This window comes from Pimephales promelas, chromosome 2 (genome assembly GCF_988280905.1).
Source record: "Pimephales promelas chromosome 2, fPimPro1.hap1.1, whole genome shotgun sequence".
Classification (NCBI taxonomy): domain Eukaryota; kingdom Metazoa; phylum Chordata; class Actinopteri; order Cypriniformes; family Leuciscidae; genus Pimephales; species Pimephales promelas.
The window spans coordinates 42496635-42523834 of NC_142770.1; the positions used below are offsets into that span (position 1 = coordinate 42496635).

At 39.2% G+C, this 27200-nt stretch overlaps 1 protein-coding gene across 2 annotated transcripts in view; it reads right to left on the reverse strand.

The window, feature by feature from the left end:
* Nucleotides 1–27200, reverse strand: part of LOC120475645 (NLR family CARD domain-containing protein 3) — a 297421-nt gene that overhangs the window by 20936 nt on the left and 249285 nt on the right. Inside the window, exon 3 of one of the 2 annotated variants that reach the window (XM_089122544.1) lies at nucleotides 11133–11358. The exons of the other annotated variant lie outside the window; for it this stretch is intronic. Coding sequence (XP_088978670.1) covers nucleotides 11148–11358 — 211 coding nt within the window. The 3' untranslated portion in view covers nucleotides 11133–11147. Of the gene's footprint in view, nucleotides 1–11132; nucleotides 11359–27200 lie in introns of those variants that run through there. 2 annotated transcript variants of the gene reach the window in all.

A 27200-nucleotide genomic window follows, 5' to 3' on the forward strand; every position in this document is an offset into this window, starting at 1 on the left:
TATGCAGGCCATACACACAGGAGTGAAATGGTTAAGACCCCTCCCCCTACAAACACACACACATACACAGACAGGCAAAGACAGAGATGTAGGCTCAGATTAAGCAAGACCACATTCAAACAAACATATCTGACTTTCTGTGGGTCCTAGCTAATGAGTGTCAATTAGAAAGTTGTCCGGCTCGAGGAGTACAATATACATACCGATTTTTGTAACTGTAGATAAAACTAACAACCCTACTTTTGTCAAAAGGTGGCGCTACTGAGCCCTCACCACGCCCGTTTCTGAAACATTGCACGTGTCTACTGGCTAATAAATGTGATGTGTCTGTCGAGTTTCATGCATTTTGAAGCATGCTAAGGGTCTCAAAAGCATCCTAAAAGCATCCTAAAAGAAGGGTAAAGTTTGATGCGTCGCCACGGCAACAGTTTCAAAGATATCAAGAATCCATTCACAGGTCTACATCTGCCGTATGTTTACATTATACATATGAAGTTTGAAGCAAATCGGGTAAAAATAAAAGGGTGATATCAAAGCATTTTGAAAGTGACACACTTCCTGCTGCCAGTTGGTGGCGCTATAACTTTGACTCACAATAGTCACATCCATGTGATCGTCCTCTTACAGCGAACATACTGCTGAAGTTTCATCAAGATCAGTTAATGTATGCTGAAGTTATAACAAACTTCCTGTTTCACGTTTCTCGCCATGATTTCGTTTCCTCGCCACGGCCAAACCGTTCGAGATATCAAAAATCCCCACACAAGCTTTCATCCTCAATGTCTTCACTTTACGCTGACCGAGTATCGTCGAATTTGGATCAAAGCTCTAGGAGGAGTATTTCAAATAACATTGCGAGCGTTTTACAAACAAACCTCAATAGCCGACTTCCTGTTGGGCTGGGGTAAAAAGTAAAAGCGCGAGGTATAGATGAAACGATGAGATCAACATGCGTACCGAGTTTCATATTATTACATGCAAGCGTGTTTGAGTTATGGACCAAGTGTTCGGACCCCATTCCAGGGGGCGCTGACGAGCCCCCCTGCCACGCCCGGGTACCATCTTCAGCCCGGCTCTGATGGCCGCGGGTTCTGACCCGTGTGCAAAGTTTCAAGAGTTTTCGAGCATGTTAAGGGCCCCAAAAGTGCCCGAATAGTCGTAAGAAAAATAATAATAATAATAATAATAATAGAAAAGAATAATCCTAAGGAAAACAATAGGGCCTTCGCCCTTTCAGGGCTTGGGCCCTAATAATACTAAAGAAGAATAATAATCCCAAGGAAAAATATAGCTGCGAGCAGCGATGGCGGGCCCAAGCCGGTGGCACCGCAACCCCGGTTCCTTTAGTTACCTAAATGCACCCGGGTGGCGGTGCCGAAGGCTTTGGCCCTTTTATGATTAAATGTTAAAACGGCTTGCCATACTCTGTCATTTCGACTAGTCACAATTATGTTACAGATATCTTAAATGATAATACAAACTATCCAAAATGTAATTACGAATAGACAGAAAGACGTTGTTGATATCTACAATGTTAATTCCGGACAGGCAAACTTAGCTTTTAAATGTTAAAAGGGCTTGCCATACAGGGACGTAGGCTCAGAGAGAGGCTCACCATATTCAAACCAAAATATCTGACTTCCTCTTGGTCCGAGATAATGACTATGTATTAGAAAGTTGTCCGGCTTGAGGAGTACAATGTATATAGCGATTTTTGTAACTGTAGATAAAACTAACAACCCCACTTTTGTCAAAAGGTGGTGCTATTTAGTCCTTGCACTATGCCCGTTTCTGAAACTTTGCACATGTCTACTGGCTAATAAATGTGATGTATCTTTTGAGTTTCAAGCAATTTCAATTTCAATTTCAATTTGACTGTTGAAAAGAAGTGCGCCGATTAGATACTCAGGATCGGTATCGGCTCTGACACTGCCATCTTTGACGAGGCTGATTCAAATTCTATATTGTGCATATATATACTATTCTATGTTAGGCACAAAGGCACAAAAACTTTCTAAAGTACCATAAAGTTTTTGTGTACTGTATTATTAGTGTTCTGAAGCTATTATGTGATATAGAAATTAATATTTAAGTCATTAAATTCAAGAACACAAACTTTTCCCTCTCTGCGCCTGTCAGTCATTCTCCATTCAGCATTCAAACAGCACGTCACATTCGGTTACAGTCAATGATGAAACGATCTTCAAGATGATTGAATGTTAATCCTATTATACTGGATCTTTAAGATAAAGGTCTAAAGGTCTATATTTTCGAATGAAGAAACTTTTTCTTGCTGGACTTTATTGCTGTAACTTAATCGTGTTACTTTCTACCGGGTGTCGGACGCTGTCGGTTAGATCACAACACTAGAGTCAGAGCACTATAATTGTTCTTCACGCACACAGTAACTGAAATTTAAAACCTTTAAAAGAAAAGGCTCAATAAACTATTGCATAGATAGATAATGTATAATACACTGTTCATAAATATGTATTTCCTTTGTGCTTTGAACTTTTCAATACGGACTCAATGCGCTGTAACTTCATGTGGCTTCAAGCACATCATTCTCCGCTCGGGATGCACATAAGTGCTTTGTGCTGCACCGTATTGGAGCCGTAATATCATAATGCAGTGACGTAATGACAGATTATTAATTGCCTTTCAATTATATGTTGCTGCGTCATTAAACATCTGTCCTATGCATTTCAAACATTTATAGCAGCCATGGCTATATTCTTGTATGATTTTTGTTATCTTGTTTTTCATGAATGTATTTTTCAAAAATAAGAGCAATGTGTATTATCTATTATTAATATGGTTTATAATAGCATTTTTGTCATAGATTATGACAAAGTAATCATATGATCCACCAGCGAGGAACCAGCAGAACAGAGTGAACATTCTTTCTGTGTAGTTCAATCCTACTTAATAGGAATTTATTTAAAATGCTCGCTCTACTCCACACCATTAATGTCTTGTGCGGACATCCGTATTTTGACTTTCGGTTTTAAGTAAGCGATTTAAAAGCTCCCAAGTCCCAGCGGAGTCACACGTTGATTAACCGGTGGGAATACACAATAGGCCTACCTGATATTGAACACAAGAGGGCAGTATAGCACTACGTATGACTCAGATTATTATTTTTTTCTGAATTTTACAACAATTCTGGCTGTTTTTGAACGTAAACATAATTCTTAAATGAAAAAAAGGAAAAATTGGGGAAGTTATAATATTTGTATAATTTAATTTAGAAACAAATGATGTATAATTACATTTTTAGAAGATATGAGGCTTTTAGTGTTTACTTTTTTGACATTACTTTAATCTTTTGCCATAGTTGCACATGTCTACTGGCTAATAAATGTGATGTATCTGTTGAGTTTCAAGCAATTTCAAGCATGCTAAGAGTCCCAAAAGCATCAAAAAAGAATGTTAAAGTTTGTTTCTTTGCCACGGCAACAGTATCAAAGATATCAAAAATTCATTCACAGGTCTACATCTGCCATGTATTTACATTATACAGATGAAGTTTGAAGCAAATCGGTTAAAAATAAGAGAGTGATTTCAAAGCATTTTGAAAGTGACACACTTCCTGCTGCCAGTTGGTGGCGCTATAACTTTGACTCACAATAGTCACATCCATGTGATCGGTCTCTTACAGCGAAAACACTGCTGAAGTTTCATCAAGATCAGTTAATGTATGCTGAAGTTATAACACACATCCTGTTTCATGTTTCTCGCCATAATTTCGTTTCCTCGCCACGGCCAAGCCGTTCGAGATATCAAAAATCCCGTGGCACTTTTTCATCCTTAATGTCTTGACTTCACGCTGATCGAGTTTCGGCGAATTTGGTTCAGTGCTCTAGGAGCAATAATTTAAATTCCATTGCATGTGTTTTAAACACAACCCTAAATAGCCAACTTCCTGTTGGGCTGGGGTAAAAAGTAAGAGTGTGAAGTATATATGAAACGATGAGATCTATATGTGTACCAAGTTTCATATTATTACATACAAGTGTGTTTGATTTATGGACCAAATTTTCAGACCAAGTTTATTGACCAAGTTAATCTGATTAATAAACTAATTATATAAAACTATTGTCAATTCACTACAATTAAACTGGTTATATGCCTTTACTTATAAAAAATAAAAATAAAAACTTAATTAAAAAATACCAGGCTTGAGAAATGTATTTTCTTTATGCAGGTCATACACACAGCAGTGAAATGGTTAAGCCCCCTCCCCCTGCACACACACACACACACACACACACACAGACAGCCAGCCAGCCAGCCAGCCAAAGACACAGAGACACAGAGACATGTAGGCTCAGAGTGGCCATATTCAAACAAAAATATCTGACTTTCTGTGGGTCCTAGCTAATAAGTGTCAATTAGAAAGTTGTCCGGCTCGAGGAGTACAATATACATACCAATTTTTGTAACTCTAGTTAAAACTAACCACCCCACTTTTGTCAAAAGGTGGCGCTACTGAGCCCTCACCACGCCCGTTTCTGCAACTTTGCACATGTCTACTGGCTAATAAATGTTATGTGTCTGTCGAGTTTCATGCAATTTGAAGCATGCTAAGGGTCTCAAAAGCATCCTAAAAGCATCCTAAAAGAAGGGTAAAGTTTGATGCGTTGCCACGGCAACAGTATCAAAGATATCAAGAATCCATTCACAGGTCTACATCTGCCGTATGTTTACATTATACAGATGAAGTTTGAAGCAAATCGGGTAAAAATAAAAGGGTGATTTCAAAGCATTTTGAAAGTGACACACTTCCTGCTGCCAGTTGGTGGCGCTATAACTTTTACTCACAATAGTCACATCCATGTGATCGTCCTCTTACAGCGAGCACACTGCTGAAGTTTCATCAAGATCAGTTAATGTATGCTGAAGTTATAACACACTTCCTGTTTCACGTTTCTCGCCATGATTTCGTTTCCTCGCCACGGACAAACCGTTCGAGATATCAAAAATCCCCTCGCAAACTTTCATCCTCAATGTCTTGACTTCACGCTGACCGAGTTTCGTCGAATGTGGATCAAAGCTCTAGGAGGAGTATTTCAAATACCATTGCGAGCGTTTTACAAACAAACCTCAATAGCCGACTTCCTGTTGGGCTGGGGTAAAAAGTAAGAGCGCGAGGTATAGATGAAACGATGAGATCAACATGTGTACCGAGTTTCATATTATTACATGCAAGCGTGTTTGAGTTATGGACCGAGTGTTCGGACCCCGTTCCAGGGGGCGCTGACGAGCCCCCCTGCCACGCCCAGGTACCAGCTTCAGCCCGGCTCTGATGGCCGCGGGTTCTGACCCGTGTGCAAAGTTTCAAGAGTTTTCGAGCACGTTAAGGGCCCCAAAAGTGCCCAAAAGGTAGTAAAATAATAATTATTATAATAATAGAGAAGAAAAATAATCGCAAGGAAAACAATAGGGCCTTCGCCCTTTCAGGGCTTGGGCCCTAATAATCCCAAGGAAAACAATAGGGCCTTCGCCCTTTCAGGGCTTGGGCCCTAATGATCTACCGACTCTTCAGTGCCACAAAAAGGACATTCCTTCCCTACAGTGGAGTCAATGTGTGCCACGTGCCTGTTTGTAGCTACCGCCCAGTGAACAACCCTCCACTGGAGATCCGCAGTGCGTTTCTCTATAGGAGGCTTGTACAGGGACCTCCAGCAGTACCTAGGGGAAGAGTCCGGCCCCAACACATCTGACCACTTTGTCTCTTTACAATCTTTGAGCACGCTATAATGGGACACCTTCACGCAAGTATTGTACAGTGCCTTTTTTGAAACAGTCTCAAAACCTTTCAGCACCGGAGTCCTGAAATGTAGAAGAGAATCTTCCTCTGGCTCTTCATCCACCGCTGCTGAAACTTCCACTTGGGGAAAAGGTTCTCCTCATTCTGTTCAGGCACCTTGTTTTCCTCTGATCTCTGTCTGAAGACAGAAGGCAATGCAGAAACAATCCCATCCATTATTCTCTTTATTATCCTAATGGACTTGATACCGGTCTTGTTGCACATCTCCTCTGGACTCTTCCAGTTTTCACCAGTCTTTAAGTCAGCGATTCTTGTACACCCCGCTCTCGCCATCACGTTCTGAAAGCTCCTGGTCTCCAGTACCGGTGCTGGTATCAGCGGGTTGTTAAAAAGAGGTTCATTCTCTGTCCAGAGTCCAAAATTTGAGAGAACTCTCTCAACCTTAAAAGTTGAAGTCCATGCTCTCAAAACTGCCTTGTAAAAAGGAGAAACATTCCTCAAGTCCATTTTGTCCAGTTTGATCAAGAACAATTGCACGTCATATTTGAAAATGTTCATTTTCCTCAACACAGCACGCGCTGTATCAGCCCAGCACGACTCGGCACACAGCAACCTTTGTGCCGCCTGAAGTCGGAATGTCTTAATTCTGTTCTTAATGTCCATCAGGCCTTGTCCTCCCTCTTGAATAGGTAGAAAAAGTACAGCAGATTTTTTCCAATGCTGCCCATCCCAGAAAAAGTCAATTAGCTTTCTTTGGAGCTCATCCACGACACTTTCCGGGGGATCCAGAACTTTCATTTTGTGCCATAATGCAGATGCAGCCAGATTGTTGGTGACCAAAACCCTGCCCCGGTACGACAGCTGGGGCAGCACCCACGTCCATCGAGACAACCGGTCACACATCTTCTCCACCATACCCTCCCAGTTCTTCTGCCTATACTGATCTGATCCTAAAAACACTCCCAACATCTTCAAACCAGCTCTTCCCCATTTAACTCCCCCCGGAAGCACAGGAGGGGCCCTTCCCTGCCAGTCCCCCAACAAATATCCTTCACTCTTTTCCCAATTTACCTTAGCTGACGAAGCCTTTTCGTAAATATGTAGAGCATTAGTTAAATACATTACATCTTTATCACACTTTATAAGAACAGTGATATCATCAGCATAGGCCGAAAGAGTAATTGGTCTGTTTTTTCCACAACCTTCCACTAAAAAACCTTGTAATTTCTCCCTAAGTTTTTTTTAGCAAAGGCTCAATTGCTAGCGAGTACAACTGCCCAGACAAAGGGCATCCTTGTCTTATGCCCCTATTAACTAAGACTGGATAACTAAGTCCACCTCCAACCTTCAACAGTGCAGAAGCTCCAGTGTAAAGCAGTTTGATCCAAGAGATAAAATTCTCCCCAAACCCAAAAGCTTTGAGAGTCTCAAATAAATAAAAATGATCCACTTTGTCAAAAGCTTTCTCTTGGTCAATTGACAAAAAACCTAAATCCTCATTACCAGCATTTGCTAAATTCATTACATCACGCACAAGATAGAGATTGTCCATTATTGTTCTTTTTGGCACACAATACGTTTGAAAATCATTAATAACATACTCTAAAAAATGTTTTAATCTATTTGCAAGACACTTAGCTAGAATTTTATAATCAGTACACAGTAAGGCTACTGGTCTCCAGTTCTTTAACAGTCCAAGATCACCTTTTTTTGGTAATAAAGATAAAACTGCTCTTCTACAACTAGTTGGCATTTCATTTTTCCTATGAGAAAGTCTAAACACATCAAGAATATCATCTTTTAAAATGGTCCAGAATTGTTTATAGAATTCGGAAGGAAGTCCATCAATGCCAGGGGACCGGCCATTGGAGAGTTTTTTTACCGCTTCTGAAATTTCATCCAAATGAATATCAGCATCAAGCAATTGTCTCTGATCATCAGTAATCTTTGGCAAATCTCTAAGTAGGTCTTCCATGCAATTAATGTCACAGTGTCTTGCTTTAAATAAATCAGTATAAAAGTTCTTTGCATGGTTCCTCATTTCTTTTGGGTTTGTTGTTAAAGTCCCATCTGGTAGCTTCAAATGTAACATTTGTTTTCTTTCTCCTTCTTTCCTCTCCAAGTTGAAGAAAAACGAGCTTGGAGCATCCATTTCCCATAGTGAAGAAAACCGGGCTCTTATTAAAGCCCCTTTCGCTCTTTCATTAAACAAAGAAGCCAAAACAGTCTTTTTTTCTCTTAATTGTTCTACTTCTTCTGAATTTTCTTCAATAATTCCTTTTTCGATTTCAGTTATCTCTTTTTCAAGTGTTTTAATAGTGTTCTTTACATGTCTATTTGAGTGGGCTGTATAGTTCTGACAGAAAATTCTTATCTGTGCTTTTCCAAACTCCCACCATTGCACTAAATCTTCATAGTCATTTCTTTGTTTTTGCCATTTAGACCAAAATAACCCAAATTTTTCACAAAATATAGAGTCATGTAACAAATTCAAATTAAAATGCCAATAGTAACTGCAATGCTGTGACTTTTTTAAACTCATTTCAATCATACACAAATGATGATCAGTAAAACCATTCGGAAAAATATTTGCTTTCAAAACTCTGTTAGAATTCTTTTTACTTACATAAAACCTATCCAACCTTGCAGCACTAATATGATCATGAGAGGCTTTAACCCATGTATATTGTTTCACAGCTGGATGTTTCTCCCTCCATACATCAGACAAGTCATATTTCTTTATAATACTGCTTAATGAATTAGCAGACTGAGGGTACGGTTCTTCACTATTTCGGTCTAATGTGAAATCTAAGGTACAATTCCAGTCACCCCCAAGAACGAGACATGCATTATCAATTTTTTTAAATTCACTGGACATTTTTAAAAAAAATTCTACCCTTTCTGCTCCATTATTTGGTGAGTAAACATTCATAAAAAGAAATGAAAACCCCATTAGCTCCACTTGTACAATCAGACTTCTGCCCTTATCTATCTCATAAGAAAATACATTACTCATATTCAACTTTTTTGAAAACAGAATTGCAACACCTCCACTTAGATTAGAACCATGACTTAGAAAAATCTGACCCTCCCACCACATCTTCCACTCTACTTCATTATCTAGATCACTATGGGTTTCTTGCAAAAAAATAATATCCATATGTTTGTTTTGAATCAATTCATACAAAGCAGCTCTTTTTCTATAATCCCTTCCTCCATTAATATTGATTGTCCCTATTTTTATGCTCTCCATAAAAAGACAAAAAACAGAAAGACAAGCAATCAGAAGAGAACAAAAAGAGAAAAACACCCTTTGTGACTTAACCATTGTAGCCTATAGATTACCTTTTAACCCATTCTTTCCCTTTCCGTATTTTTGTCACAATTTTCTTCAGTCTAAATCTTTTCCTTCGGTTCAGTTCTTCAAATCCCACACTCTTCTGTATTTTAACTACCGATCTCACAAATCTTTCAACATCAGGAAAAAAACTCTTGACATCAAAAGTCTTTCCAAAAGTTTCATCTAAGAAATCATTAATTTCATTCACCGTGTATAACTGATCATCACCACTCTGAGAAGTAAAGTCAGATATTTCTGAAAGACTGTCTTCATCTCCCATCTCCTCCATTTCATCATCTCTATCCCCAACCTCCCCAATACCTTCATGATCATTCCTAACTCCAGTTTCATCTTCACATTGAGAAACAATCACCTCAGTTTCCTCAACTCCCTCAGCACAGTATTTTTCAACTGTTTCTTCACAACTTACATCTTGGTTATTCTGTGTCTCATTCTTCTCCAAATGATCTCCCTTCTTTCCCGTCTCACCTAAATTCTTTCCTACACTGTCTTTTTTCTCACCATTATTCACTTTTGACACACTCGGCCCAGCGACTCCATTTAACCCACTCGATCCTGCAACTTCACTGTCCAACTCGTTTTCAGTGTTCACTTTCTTAGGGCAAGCATTTTTTTTGTGTCCTATTTCACCACATTCAAAACATTTTAGACTCCCAGCACTTGCATAAAGCATGTAGGACTTTCCTTCAAACAAAACTCGAAAGGAAATGTCAAGAGCCGCTGAGTCTAAAAACATAAACAATTGACGTCTAAAGACATAACATGTTTCAGTGACTCGTTTTTACATCCTAGCGGAACCATCTTGATTCCGCTAGCTATTTTGCCAAATCTCAACACTTCCTTCTCTATATCTTGATTTGGTATAAACGGGGGACAATTCGAGATTGTTACACGGCTCGATTGAGATACCAGCGGGGAAATAACAGCATAAACGCCACTCACCCAAATGCCGCTCTCAACCAGCCGACTAGTTAGGTTCCATTCCTTCAGAAAGACCACTACGGCCTTATTCATCCGTGACGCTGAAACAACGTTGTCGTACCCCACCTGTTCACCTATCGCCACGAGCACTTCTTCCACTGAAACTCCGGCCTCAGGTACACATCTAACGCCATGACGGAGTGAGAGAGAGAGGAGTCACACCCTCTCGGGCGAGCCTCCATCTCAAACACCCGCCACGCGATCAAACAATGAAAAACCACTCACCTACAAATATCTTAAGAAACTAAACAGAAACTATTTTTAGAACAGTGAAGGGAGTAGATAGATATCAGAAAAAGCCTAGAAGGAACCAAAAATAAAAAAGAAGAAAAAAGGAAAAACATTTAAATCGCTCCTCTCACCCGTGAGAAACTCAAACACCTCAAACCCATAGAGAGAGAGAGAGAGAGAGAGAGAGAGAGAGAGAGAGAGAGAGAGAGAGAGAGAGAGAGAGAGAGAGAGAGAGAGAGAGAGAGAGAGAATGAAGAAAATAAGAGACTCTTTATTCCATCACTTCTGTGTTTCCTAGATTATTCACGCTCAGGTCCAGCTCTCTCAGGTGTGACGGGTTTGATTTCAGAGCTGAAGACAGGATGAGACTCTGTTTCTCTGTAATCCTGCATCTATACAGACTGAAGACAGAGAAATAACAATAGTTCACATCTATGATGATCATCTTATTGAAGAGATACAGCAGCATTTAGTTTCCAATAGTCTGTTTTAAAACCCAGTCACACTAGTTCTGTGCGCTGGAAGACACTGTTTCTTCTCTTTCATTTCTAACTATTTATTTGTCGTCTCTCTTCTTTATTCTCTGTTGAAAATGCAGATTTCTGTGAGTACACAATCAGTGCATTGTATCAGATGCTGGGAGTTAAAAAAATTACAAACTACACTCTACTAACTAGATAAAAAACTGTGAAAAGAAAAAGAACTATAAAAAAAATGTGAGCAATAAGTAAACCCCCAGAAATTGCACTGCTATAACCAATGAAACATAAGCCCTGCTGTCTTCAAATAAATAAACTTCAGTCACACTGTAATTGCTGTACAGTATAATGACACTAACTGTAGTTTCTCCAGCTTGAATTGTGGGTTCATCAGTAGATCACTGAGGTTTTTCACTCCTGAGTCTCCTAGTTTATTCCTGCTCAGGTCCAGCTCTCTCAGGTGTGACGGGTTTGATTTCAGAGCTGAAGTCACATCAGAACAACCTTCATCTGTCATATAACAGCATCTTAACCTACATTAGCAGAGAGAGAGAGATAGTAGTCTGAGAAGAAGTCTGAGAAGCCATGATCTCCATGAGCTCTTAGATTTTCTTCTTTTTTTGCTATTTTGAGAAAAGAAAAGTACATAAAATCTACAAATTCTAGAAGAACAAGATGCACAGACGTGAATTTTGATGAAAATAACTTAAAAAATTCATCATTTTTGCTTTTAACCACAAATAATCAAAACAGAGGATCAGAAGATCAGACTTGCAGCAACAGGACTACTGGAAAATTGGAGGGAAAGCTTAAAACTGGAAAAGAACCACCTATTCAAAGAGGAAAAAGCAGTGAGTACAACCAAAACTGCACTGGACACACTTTTTTAGCTTGTTTGCTTATTTTTCCCAAAATTTAAGGGCATAAAATTGATCTTCTATACTTCAATAAGCTAGAAATGCTAAAAAAGCTAAAGCTATGGCTAACCCACACTCTGGCCCTCAATGTATCAATTTAACTGAGGCAGAGAGAATCAGCCAATCAGAGCAGCAGCTGCAATCAGCCCACTGCCATATGCAGATGAGCTCCCCCCTCACCACCATACAGTACCCCTCTGAGGTGAAATCTGACACCGCAAGGAAAATCTTTAAGCAGAAACTTCTGTCAAACAACCCTGAGACTCTGTTTGCAGACCTGTTCAAAACAGGAGAAGTCTGCAACCTCATTTTCTTTTCTGATCACCCCAGAGCCTGGCATAAAGCCATCATCCAGCATTACCCCTCTGTAAAGAAAGAAGGCATATGTAATGGCTGGAAAGTCAAAATCAGAGAGCCAAATGACCCTGACAGCACAGCAATAACTGTGAACATCTATAAAAATGGCACAGTCATGATACAGGGGGACCTGAAAACATTTCAGGCGGACTACAGAACAATAAGTGAAATTGTGAAACATGAGAAAGCTGTACCATCTGAAAGCTTGCCATCTGATCAGAATCCACCGAACAGCACATCAGATCTCAGATCCACTCCTGCAGAAACTGTTGAGCACACCTCACCCTCCCTGCTCAAAGCTATACCTCTCCTACAGGAGCACTTCACCAAGCTGGAGATGGAGATGGTGCAGCTCAGAGAAACTGTGCTGAGACAGCAGCAGTCAGACACATGTGCAGCCCATACTGAACTCCAGCAGAACACAGAGCACTTAACACAGAGACTATCAGCCCTCACACAACAAATGAGACAGCTTCAGTCAGAGAAGGACAGCTATCAGTGTGAGCTGACCGCACTGAGACTAAAACTAGAGGACAGAGAACAATCCACAGCAGAGATGAGGCAGCAGCTGAGAGAGATACAGGAGGAGAGAGAGCAGCAGAGCAGTGAGATCCAGGCCCTGAGAGAGCAGCTGAGAGAGCTCCTCCTAGCTAGAGCAGAACCCGAGGAGACCCACAGAGCTCAAATACTGCCCTCCACCCCAGAGTCACCGCACACAGGGAATCAACACCCATCGGTCAGCGCAGAGAGACCCGACCCAGACCGCTCACAGCCATCACAGCCCCCCCAGCCAGACTCCTCAGCACAGCAACATCAGCCCTCGTCTCACAGCAGCACAGCACCGACCAGCACAGAGGAACCTGAAATAGCTCTACTCATCGACTCAAACGGCAAATTCATTGACGTAAAGAAACTTTTCCCCCAACACAGAGCTGTTAAATTCTGGTGTCCCACCACCGACAAAGCCCTGGAGCTCCTGACAGTGTCACAGCTAGGCCGGCCCAGCCACATCATCATCCACACGGGCACCAACGACCTGCGGAGCCAGCAGGACCGAGTGTCTGACTCCCTCAGAGCTGTTGTGGAAAAAGCTAGAATAACTTTCCCCAACTCTAAAATCATCCTGTCCACTTTACTTCAGAGGAGAGATTTCCATCCCAACACAATAAACAAAATAAATTCCAGCATCTCTAGACACTGTGCCCTCCTGCCCAACGTCCACCTGGCCCATCACCCAGACCTGAACACTGAATGTCTATACGACCATGTCCACCTTTATAAGAACCTGGTCCATATCCTTGCAAAGAGACTCAAAGATGTCACTCTAAACAGGACCAACCAGACCAGCCCCAGGTGGAGCAGAACCAGCCCTAACCCAGTCAATCCACCGAGACACACTCCAGCAAACTACACCGCAACGCACAGCTCATCTAGAGCCCCGAGCGGAGCACCAGCGAGAGCACCACACCGAGCTGCGGCACCCAGACAGGACCCCTACAGACCGAGACCATCCTACAACAGCCCCACAGCTCCAGTAGCCGAAGCCCGTCCACAGCAGAGCCCGGCCCAGCCCAGCAGACCGAGCTACACCCAAGCTGTCAGCGGGGGAGCAGATCGAGCCAACACTGAACTCCATGACATCCAACACATGCTGAGTATCATCTGCTCTCACCTGCTAACACACAGTGGACAGTGGTAAAAAAAAATAAATAAAAAATTGCAGTGTAAAGTGGTATTAATGTACATTTCATATGGAATTGTTAATGTTTTGAGTTCCCACCATAACTTCCATCATTCACTGTTTTAACTTACCCTTTTGTAATTTTGCAAATATCTCTTTTCTCAAAATAGCAAACACACCATACACATTATTTTAAAAGGTTATGATGAAATCACTTAGTTTTTCAACATGGAATATTCAAGGTCTAAACTCCTCAGTTTTTGGCCTAAAAAGTAGAAATTCTGATTTTATGAAAGAACTTCAAGACCTAGATGTCATCATCTTACAGGAAACCTGGTGTAGAGGAGATGCGTTCACTGGCTGTCCCTCAGGATACAGAGAAATAATACTACCATCAGTCAAACTCACATCAGTCACACAAGGGAGAGACTCGGGAGGGATGATCATATGGATCAGATCCGAACTGTCCATAGAATTAATAAAAAGAGAACAATACCACCTGTGGCTAAAAATACAAAAAGGAATGATATCAGCATCTAAGCCTGTTTTTCTTTGTGCAATTTACATTCCTCCCCTTGAGTCTCCGTATTTCCAAGAGGAAACCTTCCAAACCATAGAAAGAGAAATCAGCCATTTCCAGGCCCAGGGAAATGTGCTTCTTATGGGAGATTTAAATGCTCGAACAGGAGAAGAATTCGATTTCATTGAATCACATGGCACCAGATTCATAACTGGCAATAACAACCTGTACCCTTCTTACCCCAGCAGACAAAACTGCGATCAAACCGTGAACGCTCACGGACGGCAGCTTCTACAGCTCTGCCGAGGACTGGCTCTGTACATCGTCAACGGGAGACTGCGAGGAGACTCGCTCGGCCGATACACCTACAGCTCAGCTCTTGGGAACAGCACTGTAGATTATGCCATCACAGACCTAGACCTTTCCTCTTTGAGAGCATTCACAGTCAAACCCTTAAAACCTTTCTCAGACCACAGCCAAATCATCCTCTATATAAAGCAATCCGAAACATCACCCAAACCAACTAGGACCCCACATCAAATGAGCAAACTAATGTCTTTCAAATGGACAGAAAACAGTGCCAGTAATTACAGCACTGCTGTTGAATCTCCAGAAATACAATCCCTCATCCATTCATTCCAAATACAGGAATACCCTAAAAATCAATTCGGCATCAATCAGGAAGTACACGATCTAAACTACATATTCTACAAAACAGCACAAAAAAGTAATTTTTCAATTGTTAAACCAAAGAAAAAATATTTAGATACAGACAAATGGTTTGATTTGGACTGTAAGGCTCTGAGAAAAAACCTACGAAATTTATCAAACCAAAAACACCGACAACCAGATAATTCAGACCTCCGCCTTCTTTACTGTGAGGCATTAAAACAATATAAAGCCACACTCCGACGGAAAAAAGCACAGTTTCTGCAAAACCAGTTTGAAGAAATTGAAAAATCTATAAACTCACACAAATTCTGGGATAAATGGAAATTATTATACAAACCAAATCAAGAAGTTCTGGCAATCCAAGACGGGGAGAAGTGGAAAAACCACTTCCAAGAATCATACAGCCCGACTCAAATTCAAAACTAAAAACAAAATGAAATAACTAATAAACTAGACAATTTGGAAAGATCAATTAAAGAAAATCAAAACCCTTTAGATTTTCCCATAACAATGAAGGAATTGGAAGATAAATTAGGAGCCCTTGAGCCCAAGAAAGCCTGTGGTGTCGACAGCATCCTGAACGAGATGCTGAAACACACGGACCAAAGCTTCAAACTGGCCATGCTGAAACTGTTCAATGATGTTCTGTGTGTAGGGTTCTTCCCTGAGATCTGGAACAAGGGCCTCATCAGCCCCATCCACAAGAACGAAGACAAATCAGACCCCAACAACTACCGAGGCATCTGTGTGAACAGTAACCTGGGGAAGGTTCTCTGCAGCGTCTTAAACACCAGACTTTTAGACTTCCTTATGAAGCACAATGCCTTGAGTAAATGCCAAATCGGCTTTCTTCCAAAATGTCGCACATCCGATCACATTTTTACATTACAAACACTAATTGACAAATATGTACATCAAAACAAAGGACAAATTTTTGCTTGTTTCATTGATTTCAAGAAAGCCTTTGATTCAATCTGGCACAAAGGATTATACCTCAAACTCATCGACAGTGGAATAGGGGGGAAATTTTATGATTTGATCAAATCTATGTACACAGCCAGCCAATGCGCTGTTAAAATTGGAAACCAAAGAACCGAATTCTTCCCCCAGGGGCGCGGAGTGAGACAGGGCTGCAGTTTAAGCCCCACCCTCTTCAACATTTACATCAACCAATTGGCCAATATATTAGAACATGCCCCCTTTCAAGGTCTCACTCTACACGACACAGAGATCAAGTGTCTTCTCTACGCAGATGACCTGGTCCTCCTGTCGCCCACTAAAGAGGGGCTTCAGGACAGCCTGGATCTGCTGGAGGATTACTGTCAGTCCTGGGCCCTGACCGTCAACCTCCAGAAAACTAGAGTCATGATGTTCCAGAAACGCTCCAGATCTCAGGGACCAACACACACATTCACACTATCACACAGAACCATCGAGAGCACAAAAACATACACTTACCTCGGCCTGAAAATAACTCCAACTGGCAACTTTACTTTGGCTGTGAATGAACTCAAAGAGAAAGCTCAAAGGGCTTTCTATGCCATAAAAAGATCAATCAAAATTGACATCCCAATCCAAATTTGGCTCAAACTTTTCAAATCCATAATTGAACCAATTGTTTTATATGGCAGTGAAGTGTGGGGTCCTTCTATCAAATTTGATCTCTTAAACTGGGAAAAACATCCAATTGAAACTCTACATTTAGATTTTTGTAAACGAATACTCAAAGTCCAAAGAAAGACACCAAACAACGGATGCAGGGCAGAATTAGGCCAATACCCTCTCCTTCTAAACATCCAAAAAAGAGCCATCAAATTCTGGAAACACCTAAAAACAAGCGACCCCAACACATCCCATTACCAAGCCCTAAAACACCAAGAGCTGAGCGTAGCGAGGAGTCCCCTGTGCCAGCTGGTGCTGAGACTGACTGGGCTCTCTCCTGCAGAGATCAGCTCGCCTCAGCACACACACACACTCACACACATTCGGCCCGCACAAATTATCAACACAGAACAAGACAAGTACATCACCCATTGGACAAACACCATTAAAAACCAACACAAACTGGAATGTTATTCGGCACTAAATCGAGAGTACACCGTTGCGAACTACCTGAGCACAGTGAGTGATGTGAGACTCAGGAAAACCCTGACGATGTACAGACTCAGCGAGCACAGCCTGGCCATCGAGACGGGCCGGCGCAGACAGACCTGGCTCTCCCGTGAGGACAGACTCTGCCCGCACTGCACCCTGGGAGTGACGGAGACCGAGCTGCACTTCCTCACAGAATGCCCAAAATATGAACACATTAGAGACCACTATTACCCCAAAATTAATAATATATTTCCCCAATTTAACACCTGTAATCCGACCCAAAAACTTTGTTTCATTCTTGGCGAAGAAGCCAAATGCTCAAATATAGCTGCAAAATTTGTAGCATCCTGCCATATCCTGAGGGACGACCAGAAACCAGCAAACATACACTAAACACACACTCACTCACAGCCTAAGACCTACACACATGTATATAATGTTCAATATTTTTCTTTTTTATGTATGTATATATATATATATATGTATATATATATATATATATATATGATTTCTAAATCCATTTTATTTTATTTATTAATCTGTTCATTTTATTATTATTGTTTTATGATATCAGTTTTAATATTTTGTGTACTAAATGTTCCAAATCATTTTCTATGTTGTTTTGACGCTTTGGCAATACAAAATGTATTTTTTGTCATGCCAATAAAGCTTTCTGAATTGAATTGAGAGAGAGAGAGAGAGAGAGAGAGAGAGAGAGAGAGAGAGAGAGAGAGAGAGAGAGAGAGAGAATGAAGAAAATAAGAGACTCTTTATTCTGTAAAGTCACATCATCTTCATCAGCACATAAAACAGACAGAGGAAGAGAGATCTTCATCTTTATTTCATCAGATCACAAAATACTAAAGTGAAAATGTTTGTAGAAATTTATTGTGAAATTAGACTCTGTGAGATATTGCGTATAAATATATACTGATATATTGAGTGAATAAATGAATATTGAGTGTTTTAGTTTAAACTTTTGATTCTTGTATGCATGTATATACATACAGTCTCTGAGGTAGAAGTGTGCCTTCGGAGCGTGTGATTGGCTGAATGTGCGGTAGAAGTGTGCCTTCGGAGCGTGTGATTGGCTGAATGTGCGGTAGAAGGGAGCATTCCTAGTGTGTGATTGGCTGAATCTGAGGTAGAAGTGTGCTTTTGGAGCGTGTGATTGGCTGAATGTGAGGTGGAAGTGTGCTTTCGGAGCGTGTGATTGGCTGATTGTGAGGTGGAAGTGTGCTTTCGGAGCGTGTGATTGGCTGATTGTGAGGTGGAAGTGTATGGAAGTAAAATAATGTCTAATGTTTTTGAAACAAAAAGCATGTTGAATTGCACCAATTCAAAAAAAAAAAAAAAGCATTGCGTTAACCCTGCTTGCATTTTAATCCATTGTATTTTTAAGGCTTACATTTTTATGGGCTGAAATTGAACATGGTTGAATATTTAAGCTGTGAATATTTCAATTAAAAATATTTTTCATTATTAAAAATTCAATAATCCATATTCACCTTTCACATTTCACTTCCAAAATTTTCAAACTGTTTAAAAATACAACCTATAATATTCAACAGGCAATTTTCGGTCTATTTGATTTCGCCTTGAAAATTCGCTTCCACAAATTCAGTGGTTCAAATTCGACAGTAAATTCAACGGTGACATCAGGAAACTGCAGGAAAAGCAGTAGATTACTGAGCATACTCTCTATCTGCTGTTAGACGGCTTTACCAGCAGGGGGTGCACATGCATGTTGAAACAAAACAACAGGAGAGGCCTTCACAAAACGTCATTTGCTGAAATGGACAGAGCGTTGAGTACGAGTTATAATTTATATGTGTGTGGGAAAGATTGATTAAGACAAAACACACGAGCCTTTACTCAAGTGTCTTATGAGACTTAATTTTGATTTGTCCACAGCAAAACTAAATTCTCTCGCCGTTGGCATTGATAGTAAAACAACTGTAATACACTGAGACAGAGTGAATTGTTTGTTATAGTCACTATGACGGAATACTAAATTTATTTATTTTTTTAAACTTTAATGATGGAATAAATTGCTTTAAGTGTCAAAAACAGTCTCTCTCTCTCTCTCTCTCTCTCTCTCTCTCACACACACACACACACACACACTAACACACTCTCCTCTCTCTCTCTCTCTCTCTCTCTCTCTCACACACACACACTAACACACTCTCATCTCTCTCTCTCTCACACACACACTAACACACTCTCTCACACTAACACTCTCTCTCTCTCTCTCTCTCTCTCTCTCTCTCTCTCTCTCTGAGTGCATGCTGGGAGTGAACGGAGCGTGGTGAGGGTGAGCTGTGTGTTGTGGCCGTGTGATAAACAAACTTTTCTATCTTCTATCTTTTTTTGTGTGTATGTTTGTTTGTTTTTTAAAATTTAAGAAGTAATTTAAAGGGTTTTGAGTCTGCAACCAGCGTTGTGCTGGGAGGCATGACGCACCAAAACACAATGAGTTTTAAAGACTTAACCCGCCGCCATGGAGTGAAGGTTGAGTCTAGAATAAATGTAGAGCAGTGTTGTTTAGCGGTGGGAGAGATCGTGGGACATGATCATATTGTCTCGGCATCGCGAATGAACAGTGCAATTGTTATTTTTTTTAAAACAATTGAAAAGGCTAATGAAGTTGTCCAAAGTGGCGTTGTGTTGGATGGTTCACTTGTAACTGTTTTACCGCTGAGTACCCCGTCAAAAAAGGTCATACTTTCTAACGTACCTCCGTTTATCAAAGACGAAATACTCGTGCAAGAGTTATCTAGGTATGGAAAACTGGTTTCCCCGATAAAGAAAATTCCCCTCGGGTGCAAGTCACCTTTGGTAAAACATCTAGTCTCGTTCAGAAGACAAGTTTTCATGGTTTTGAAAAATGGAATTGATGAGATCGATCTGGTCTTTAAGTTCAAAATTGAAGGGTTTGACTACACAGTGTTTGCAACATCTGACACCACAATTAAATGTTTTAGTTGTGGTAAGATCAGACATCTTGTTCGTGATTGTTCTAATAAAAAGGACAGTGCAGGTGCGAGTACAAGCATGGGACAGGGTGTGTCTGTTCTTCCTCCAGCTGAGGTCGCGAGTGACACCGATACCGTTATGGCTGTAGTCGAGGCTGGTGACGCTGCCGCCGGTATTGTGGTTGAAGCCGTTGAGACAGAACTTGGGTCGATCGCACCCGTGAAAATATCTGATACAACTGATATTGTTTCTGAGCATAGCAAAGATGTTAAATGCATGATGTCTGAGAAGTCTAAGCATTCTGAAAACGTCTGTGTAACGGATGCTGATGAAATAGATGTAGAAGATGATGTTGAATTGGAGGGGAAAGCAAAATCTGTTTTCAAGATCCCAGTTAAAAGAAAGAAAAAAAGCAGTGGAAAAGCTTTTAAACAAGTAAAGAAGGATGAGGGTGGTGGTGATGATACCAAAGTGGGATCGGACAGTGATAGAGATTCCTCTGATTCGAATGTGTCTCAAGTTTCAAATATGTCTATAAGCTCTCAAAATGAAAGCTTGGTCTGTTTGTATAGCGCTGATGATATTAGTCGATTTCTGCAAGAAACAAAGGGAATGAAAGGTGTGCAAGTTGAGAATTTTTTTCCTGATTGTAAACAATTCATTAATGATGCAAGGTATCTAATGAAAGAGGGAGCCTTTCAAGATGTGGAGATTTACCGTCTTAGAAAACTTGTGAACAAACTAAAAAAAACTATATCTAAAGATGATGAGGCTGTCAATTTTTAAAATTCTGCCAAAAATAGTTTTTTTGGCAGCCCTTTTTACTTTATTTGTTCTGGTCTCTAAAACAAAAATGACAAATTTCAAAATTGGATCTTTAAACATAAATGGTGCCAGAAATAATCATAAAAGAATGATGTTATTTGAGTCTATTAGACAAAAGCAAATAGATATTCTCTTTTTACAAGAAACGCACAGTGATCTTAAAAATGAGACCGACTGGAGAAGAGAATGGGACGGACAGATTGTCCTGAGTCACAAATCTTCTATTAGTGGAGGTGTTGCTGTTTTGTTTTCAAAACATTTTTTACCTCTGTCTTGTGAAGTTGAGGAAATAATTAGTGGTCGTTTTGTAAAGATCAAAGTGAAATTTGAGAAAATCATCATGGTACTTTTGAATATATATGCACCTACAAAAGGATTAGAGAGAGTTCTTTTCTTTGATAAGGTGGATGCTGTATTGAAAGATTTGAATTCAGAAGATTTGTTATTTTTAGGTGGAGATTTTAATTGTACAGCCAATGATAAGTTAGACAGGAATCATATAGAACCACACGCTGCTTCTCAGAAAACACTTATACAACTGATTGAAAGTCATGATTTATGTGATGTATGGAGAAATATGAATCAAGATGTTAGACAGTACACTTGGGCTCATAGTACAGAACATTCTATCTCTTTGGCACGACTTGACCGAATTTATAGTGTTCAGCATCAACGTAATCTTTTTAAATTTTGTAAAATTATTCCAGTGGGGTTTTCTGATCACAGTTTAGTTCTGTGCAGTGTTTTAATGAAGTGTGTGAAGTATAAGAGTGCATACTGGATTTTTAATAGTTCATTGTTAAATGATAAACTTTTTTTAAATAATTTCCAATTTTTTTGGGAAACTTTTAAGCAGCAAAAACATTTTTATGCTTCTTTACAGCAGTGGTGGGACTGTGGAAAGATTCTTATTAGAGATTTTTGTCAAAAGTACACTGTGAATGTTACTCGAGACATAGCCCAATCAATGAAGATTTTAGAAGCGGAAATTATTGTTTTACAGGATTTAGTAGCATTTAAGAAAAATAAAAAACATATTGATGAATTGAAGAAAAAAAAAGCATTTTTGATAGATCTGTTGGGAGTTAAAGCACAGGGAGCTTCAGTCCGTTCACGGTTTCAAACTGTGACACAAATGGACGCTCCCTCAAAATTCTTTTTTAATTTGGAAATGAAAAAAGGTCAAAGTAAAATGATTCATACTCTACGCTCAGCTACAGGACAAGAACTAACAGAGCCTGCTGACATACGTAACCGTGCTGTAGAGTTTTTTTCGGACCTTTATAAATCTGAACTGAAGGAATGGGGTGCAGATGCTGATAATTTCCTTGATGGACTGCCGAAGGTGGACGAAGAGTCCAACAATGACCTACAACAGACTTTGTCAGTACAAGAGCTTTATACTGCCATGATGAGCATGGAAAACGGTAAATCTCCAGGAATTGACGGGTTACCTGTTGAGTTTTATAAGACTCTATGGCCCGTCATAGGAGAAGATCTACTGACAGTTCTCAATGACAGTCTGAAAACAGGACTGTTGCCCCTAAGCTGCAGAAGAGCAGTCATCACACTGTTGCCTAAGAAAGGGGATCTTCAGTGTATTGAAAATTGGCGCCCTGTCTCACTCTTATGTTCAGAGTACAAAATTTTATCCAAAAGTTTAGCTACAAGACTGAGTAAAGTTTTAAGACAATTGATACATTCTGACCAGTCTTATTGTATTCCCAATAGGTCTATCCTTGATAATATTGCTTTGATTCGAGATGTTTTAGATGCTTCTAAACTCCTGGGAATTAACTCTGGTCTGATTTCTCTCGATCAAGAGAAAGCCTTCGACAGAGTTGAGCATTTATTTTTATGGAATACTTTGGAGGCCTTTGGTTTTAGCCACTCTTTTATATCCATGATAAGGGCTGTGTACTGTAACATTGAAAGTGTACTTAAGGTTAATGGTGGTTTGTGTGCTCCATTTACAGTAGAAAGGGGAGTTCGGCAGGGTTGTGCCATGTCTGGAATGCTTTATTCCCTTGCCATCGAACCTTTACTTAAAAAGTTATGAGATAATTTAAAAGGTCTGACTTTCCCTGGTTGTAATAACCCTTTACATCTTTCCGCCTATGCTGATGATGTGATTGTTTTTGTGAATGGAAATGAAGATGTTTTTATGTTAGAAAAAATAGTTAATGATTTTAAATGTGTTTCCTCCGCTAAAGTCAATTGGAAGAAAAGTGAGGCTCTACTAGTAGGAAATTGGAATGGAGATCTTCCAACATTACCTGGAGGATTAATTTGGAAAAGAGGAGGTTTAAAATACCTTGGGGTCTATCTAGGGAATGATTTTTTCATTAAGAAAAATTGGGAGGGTTTAATTGAAAAAATAAAAGGTCGGTTGGAAAAATGGAAATGGTTGCTCCCTCAGATATCTTATAGAGGACGAATTCTTATAATTAATAATCTTGTAGCATCTTCGTTATGGCATAAGCTTGCTTGTGTCGATCCTCCAAATGGACTGCTTGTAAATATACAAAGAGAACTGGTGAACTTTTTCTGGGACAAGTATCATTGGACTCCTCAAAGTATTCTATTCTTGCCCAAAGAAGAAGGAGGTCAAGGTCTGGTTCATCTCGCAAGTAGAAGAGCTACATACCGTCTTCAATACATACAGAAACTGTTGATGGGACCATATTCACTCGCGTGGAGACCTTTGGCTTTAAGCATTTTGAGAAGAATAGGCAATATGGAAATGGATTTAACTTTGTTTTTAATGGATCATAAAAGACTGACTTTTACTGGTATTCCTCCTTTTTATGAAAACTTGTTTAAAGTGTGGGGTTTCTTTAAATATAGGTGGATGGAACCAGCAACTTCTCTTTATTGGTTGTTAGAAGAACCAGTTGTATTTGGAGCTAGGTTTGATACCTCAGGAGAAGAGTTTCCTGGTCTAACAGATATATTATGTTATAAAAAGCTTTTTAAGCTAAAAAATATTATAATTGAATCAGGCTATAATTTACTGAGAGCTGAAAAAGTTGCTATAATTTTAGGAGTTAGATCAGTACGTTTTGTAAAGAAGTTTCTTGTCAAAATAACTAACACTTTAACTGCTGAAGAGAAGACGCTTTTAGAGGGTTTTGGTGCAGGGACTTTAATCCCTGACAGTAAAGATCTTTTTCCAGATCTTGAAATTTGTTCTGTAATAGAGGAGTCTTGTCTTAACAGCTCTTTGTTAAAATGTGGAGTTAATGAGTATATAGATTTTTGTACAGTAGATGGGAAAACATTGTATAAATGTATGGTGAAAGTTATCCATCAGCATAATTTAAGTATCAAAACAGATACAGTATGGAGAGAAAAATTAGGAATCAATTCTGATACTCAACCTGTTTGGCGAGCACTTTACAAACCACCATTAAAAAAGAAGCTTGGTGATTTGCAATGGAGGATTTTACATGGAGCTATTGCTGTAAATGCATTTGTATCTATTTTAAACCCCACTGTAAGTGACAAATGTCCTTTTTGTCTCGAACGAGAGACCATTTTTCATTGTTTTATGGACTGTGATCGACTTAACCCTATTTTTGATTTATTAAGTGCCTTTTTGGATACTTTTAATATTTGTTTTTCAAAGCAAGATTATATTTTGGGTTTTTTTTACAGTTCAAAACAAAAGTTCAAATGTCACATTATTAATTTTATTGTGGGACAAGCAAAATATGCTGTCTATATTACTAGGAGAAATAAGATAGAAGAGAAGCCAGGACAAGATGTTGTATTAGTGTTCAAAAATATGGTAAAATCAAGAATTCTTATTGATTTTAACTTTCATAAATTGATGAGCACGATAAAAGACTTTGAAATACAGTGGTGTTGTAATAATGCTCTGTGTTCAGTCAATGATGAAGAAATTGTTTTTGTAAGAGTTGCAGTAATTATTTTTTGTTTATTTATTTATTTATTATTTTTATTTTATTTTTCTTTTAAGTGTGTGTAAAATTGTATAAAATGTAAACAATTTTTAAATAAATTGATTGTCAAAATCAAAAAAAAAATCTCTCACATACACACACACACACACACACACACACACACACACTAACGATTATCTTTGCCTCTTATCCCGCGATTGTCATACAGTATTGTAAAAGTATGGAAGCAAATGAGAGACATAACTATTTGAAATTTAACAGCCACCGAATACTTTTACTAGTTTTGAATACTAGTTTTGTATTCAATTTTATTTTGAAAAACATTTGTCTGAATTTATTTGCTCAGAATTCAGCCCTTTGAAATTATCTTACTTTGGAAACCATGCGTCTGAATTTATTTGTTTCGAATTTACCTCTGAAATTTAAAGGTGCAATGTGCAATGTCAAAAAGTTGAGTATCTATTACAGTTTTTCTCGATTGTTTACACACATTTCCTGCAAGTATGCCTCATACTCTCAGAACTCTACACACAAATCTAAAAACACACACAATCAGCAAAACCCCTCAATTCTAGTGCAAAATGAAACTTTACATTCAAAACAATGTTATATATTCTCAAAATGTTATTTTGTATTTTTCCCACAAAAACAATGGGAAATAGATCGCACATTTCATACACATCATTCAACACAAAGTTGCACATACAGTGGTCTACATACAAAACAACAGAAAAAAATGTTTATGCTGTTACAGTAAAAATCTATGCTGCATCCTCTCTTCGGTTTTGGTATTTTATGCTAAACCTCTGATTGCTAATTGTAAAATTGTGTGACGTGTGTTTGTCCATGTGACGAGTCAGTGTGAATATTTGAATGGTAGTGTGTTCCTTGTGAAAAGAAGAGATTTTCTGCATGAAAATTGTGCCAAATGCAGGGAATTTGTGTGTAGTGTTTTGAAAAAAGTGTGTTTTAAAGCTGCAATTTGAGTGTAAAGCAGGAATTGTGCTTGTTGTTCATCAGAATTGGTTCAGGGGGTTGGTGAATGAGTTACATGTTGTGGTCATTGTGTCTCAAGTACCAGAATTTGTGTGTAAACAATTGAGAAAAACTGTAACAGAAATGCAATATGACATCCATAACTATGTTTTCAGTGGTGTATAAAGAACTTACTTAATAAACCGTAATGTTTTTATTACCTTAGAATGAGACATTTATATCTCCATAACCGCGGGAATCCCCTTCTATGAAGGTCGTCATATTGTGACGTCATCTTTCTACCGTAGCCGAACGTGAACAAACAGTGCTACAGAATGCGTTTCGCCACTACCTTGAAAGAGAAGCAGCAGAAAGCTAGAAACTAGCCATAAACTCTGTGAGTAGTGACTTTTCCCTTGTGAGTAGTGTAGAGAATAGTATATAAGTATATTATTATATGTTGCATTTGCTACAGTAGTGTAAAATATGTAGTTGGGATTGTTTCATGTAGCTTAGTTCTCCCTCGCTGTGTTATGGGTTTGTTATGTGGGGATAAATGTGCTGTTATGTTCGTAAGACAGCTGATTAGTACTCATGTCATTGATCGTAAAACAGTATGTTACAGGAATCACTAACCCGTCGATCTTGTAAGAGATCTAAGTCGATCGCGAAGAGTTTTCAAAATCAGAGAAAAGGCCTATTGTGTGTAGTTTATGGTGTCTATGGGATGCGGAAATGCGCACGCTGTTACAATCATGTCATTTTTGCCGCGCGCAGCTTTGGGCTCATGCGGACGTGTCGAGTGTAAACAAGGCTTTATGCTTTAACCAGTTCAGCCACAGTAACAGCTCATATTAGCCAGCTAAACTTTTACTACCCTGTTAGAAAACATATATAGCTGCATAGTTTCATGTGGTTCTTCTCCCTCGCTGTATTATGGGTTTGCTATGTGGGGAGAAATGTGCTGCTGGTTACGTTTGTGAGACAATCAGCTGATCACTATTATTATATTAAATTATATTTTAAAACCCTTGATCCTCACCTGACTATGGCTTTGTAAACTGTATCCATGATGTGGTTTATAATGGATTGTGGTACAGAAACAATGGCTTCTTCGAAAGGGAGGGGTGAGCAGTGGGTTAAGCCCTTAGTGCAAACCTGGTGCAAACTCGCAACCGAACCGCTAGATGTCGCTAAAAATCCCACACTGCACCTTTAAACAGGCCTATGAAAATTTCCATTTTAAAAACCTGAATTTCGATGAATATTTTTCAATGCTCACAAATTCAGATACAAAAAAATAAAATAAATCAACGTACAGAATTTCAGATAAAATAGATTCAGGTTAAATTATGAATTATGGGCGTGCTTCTCAGAGTAGTAGCCATCAGCTTAAAAAAAACAATTTCTGGGTTATTTGGCTTGTTTG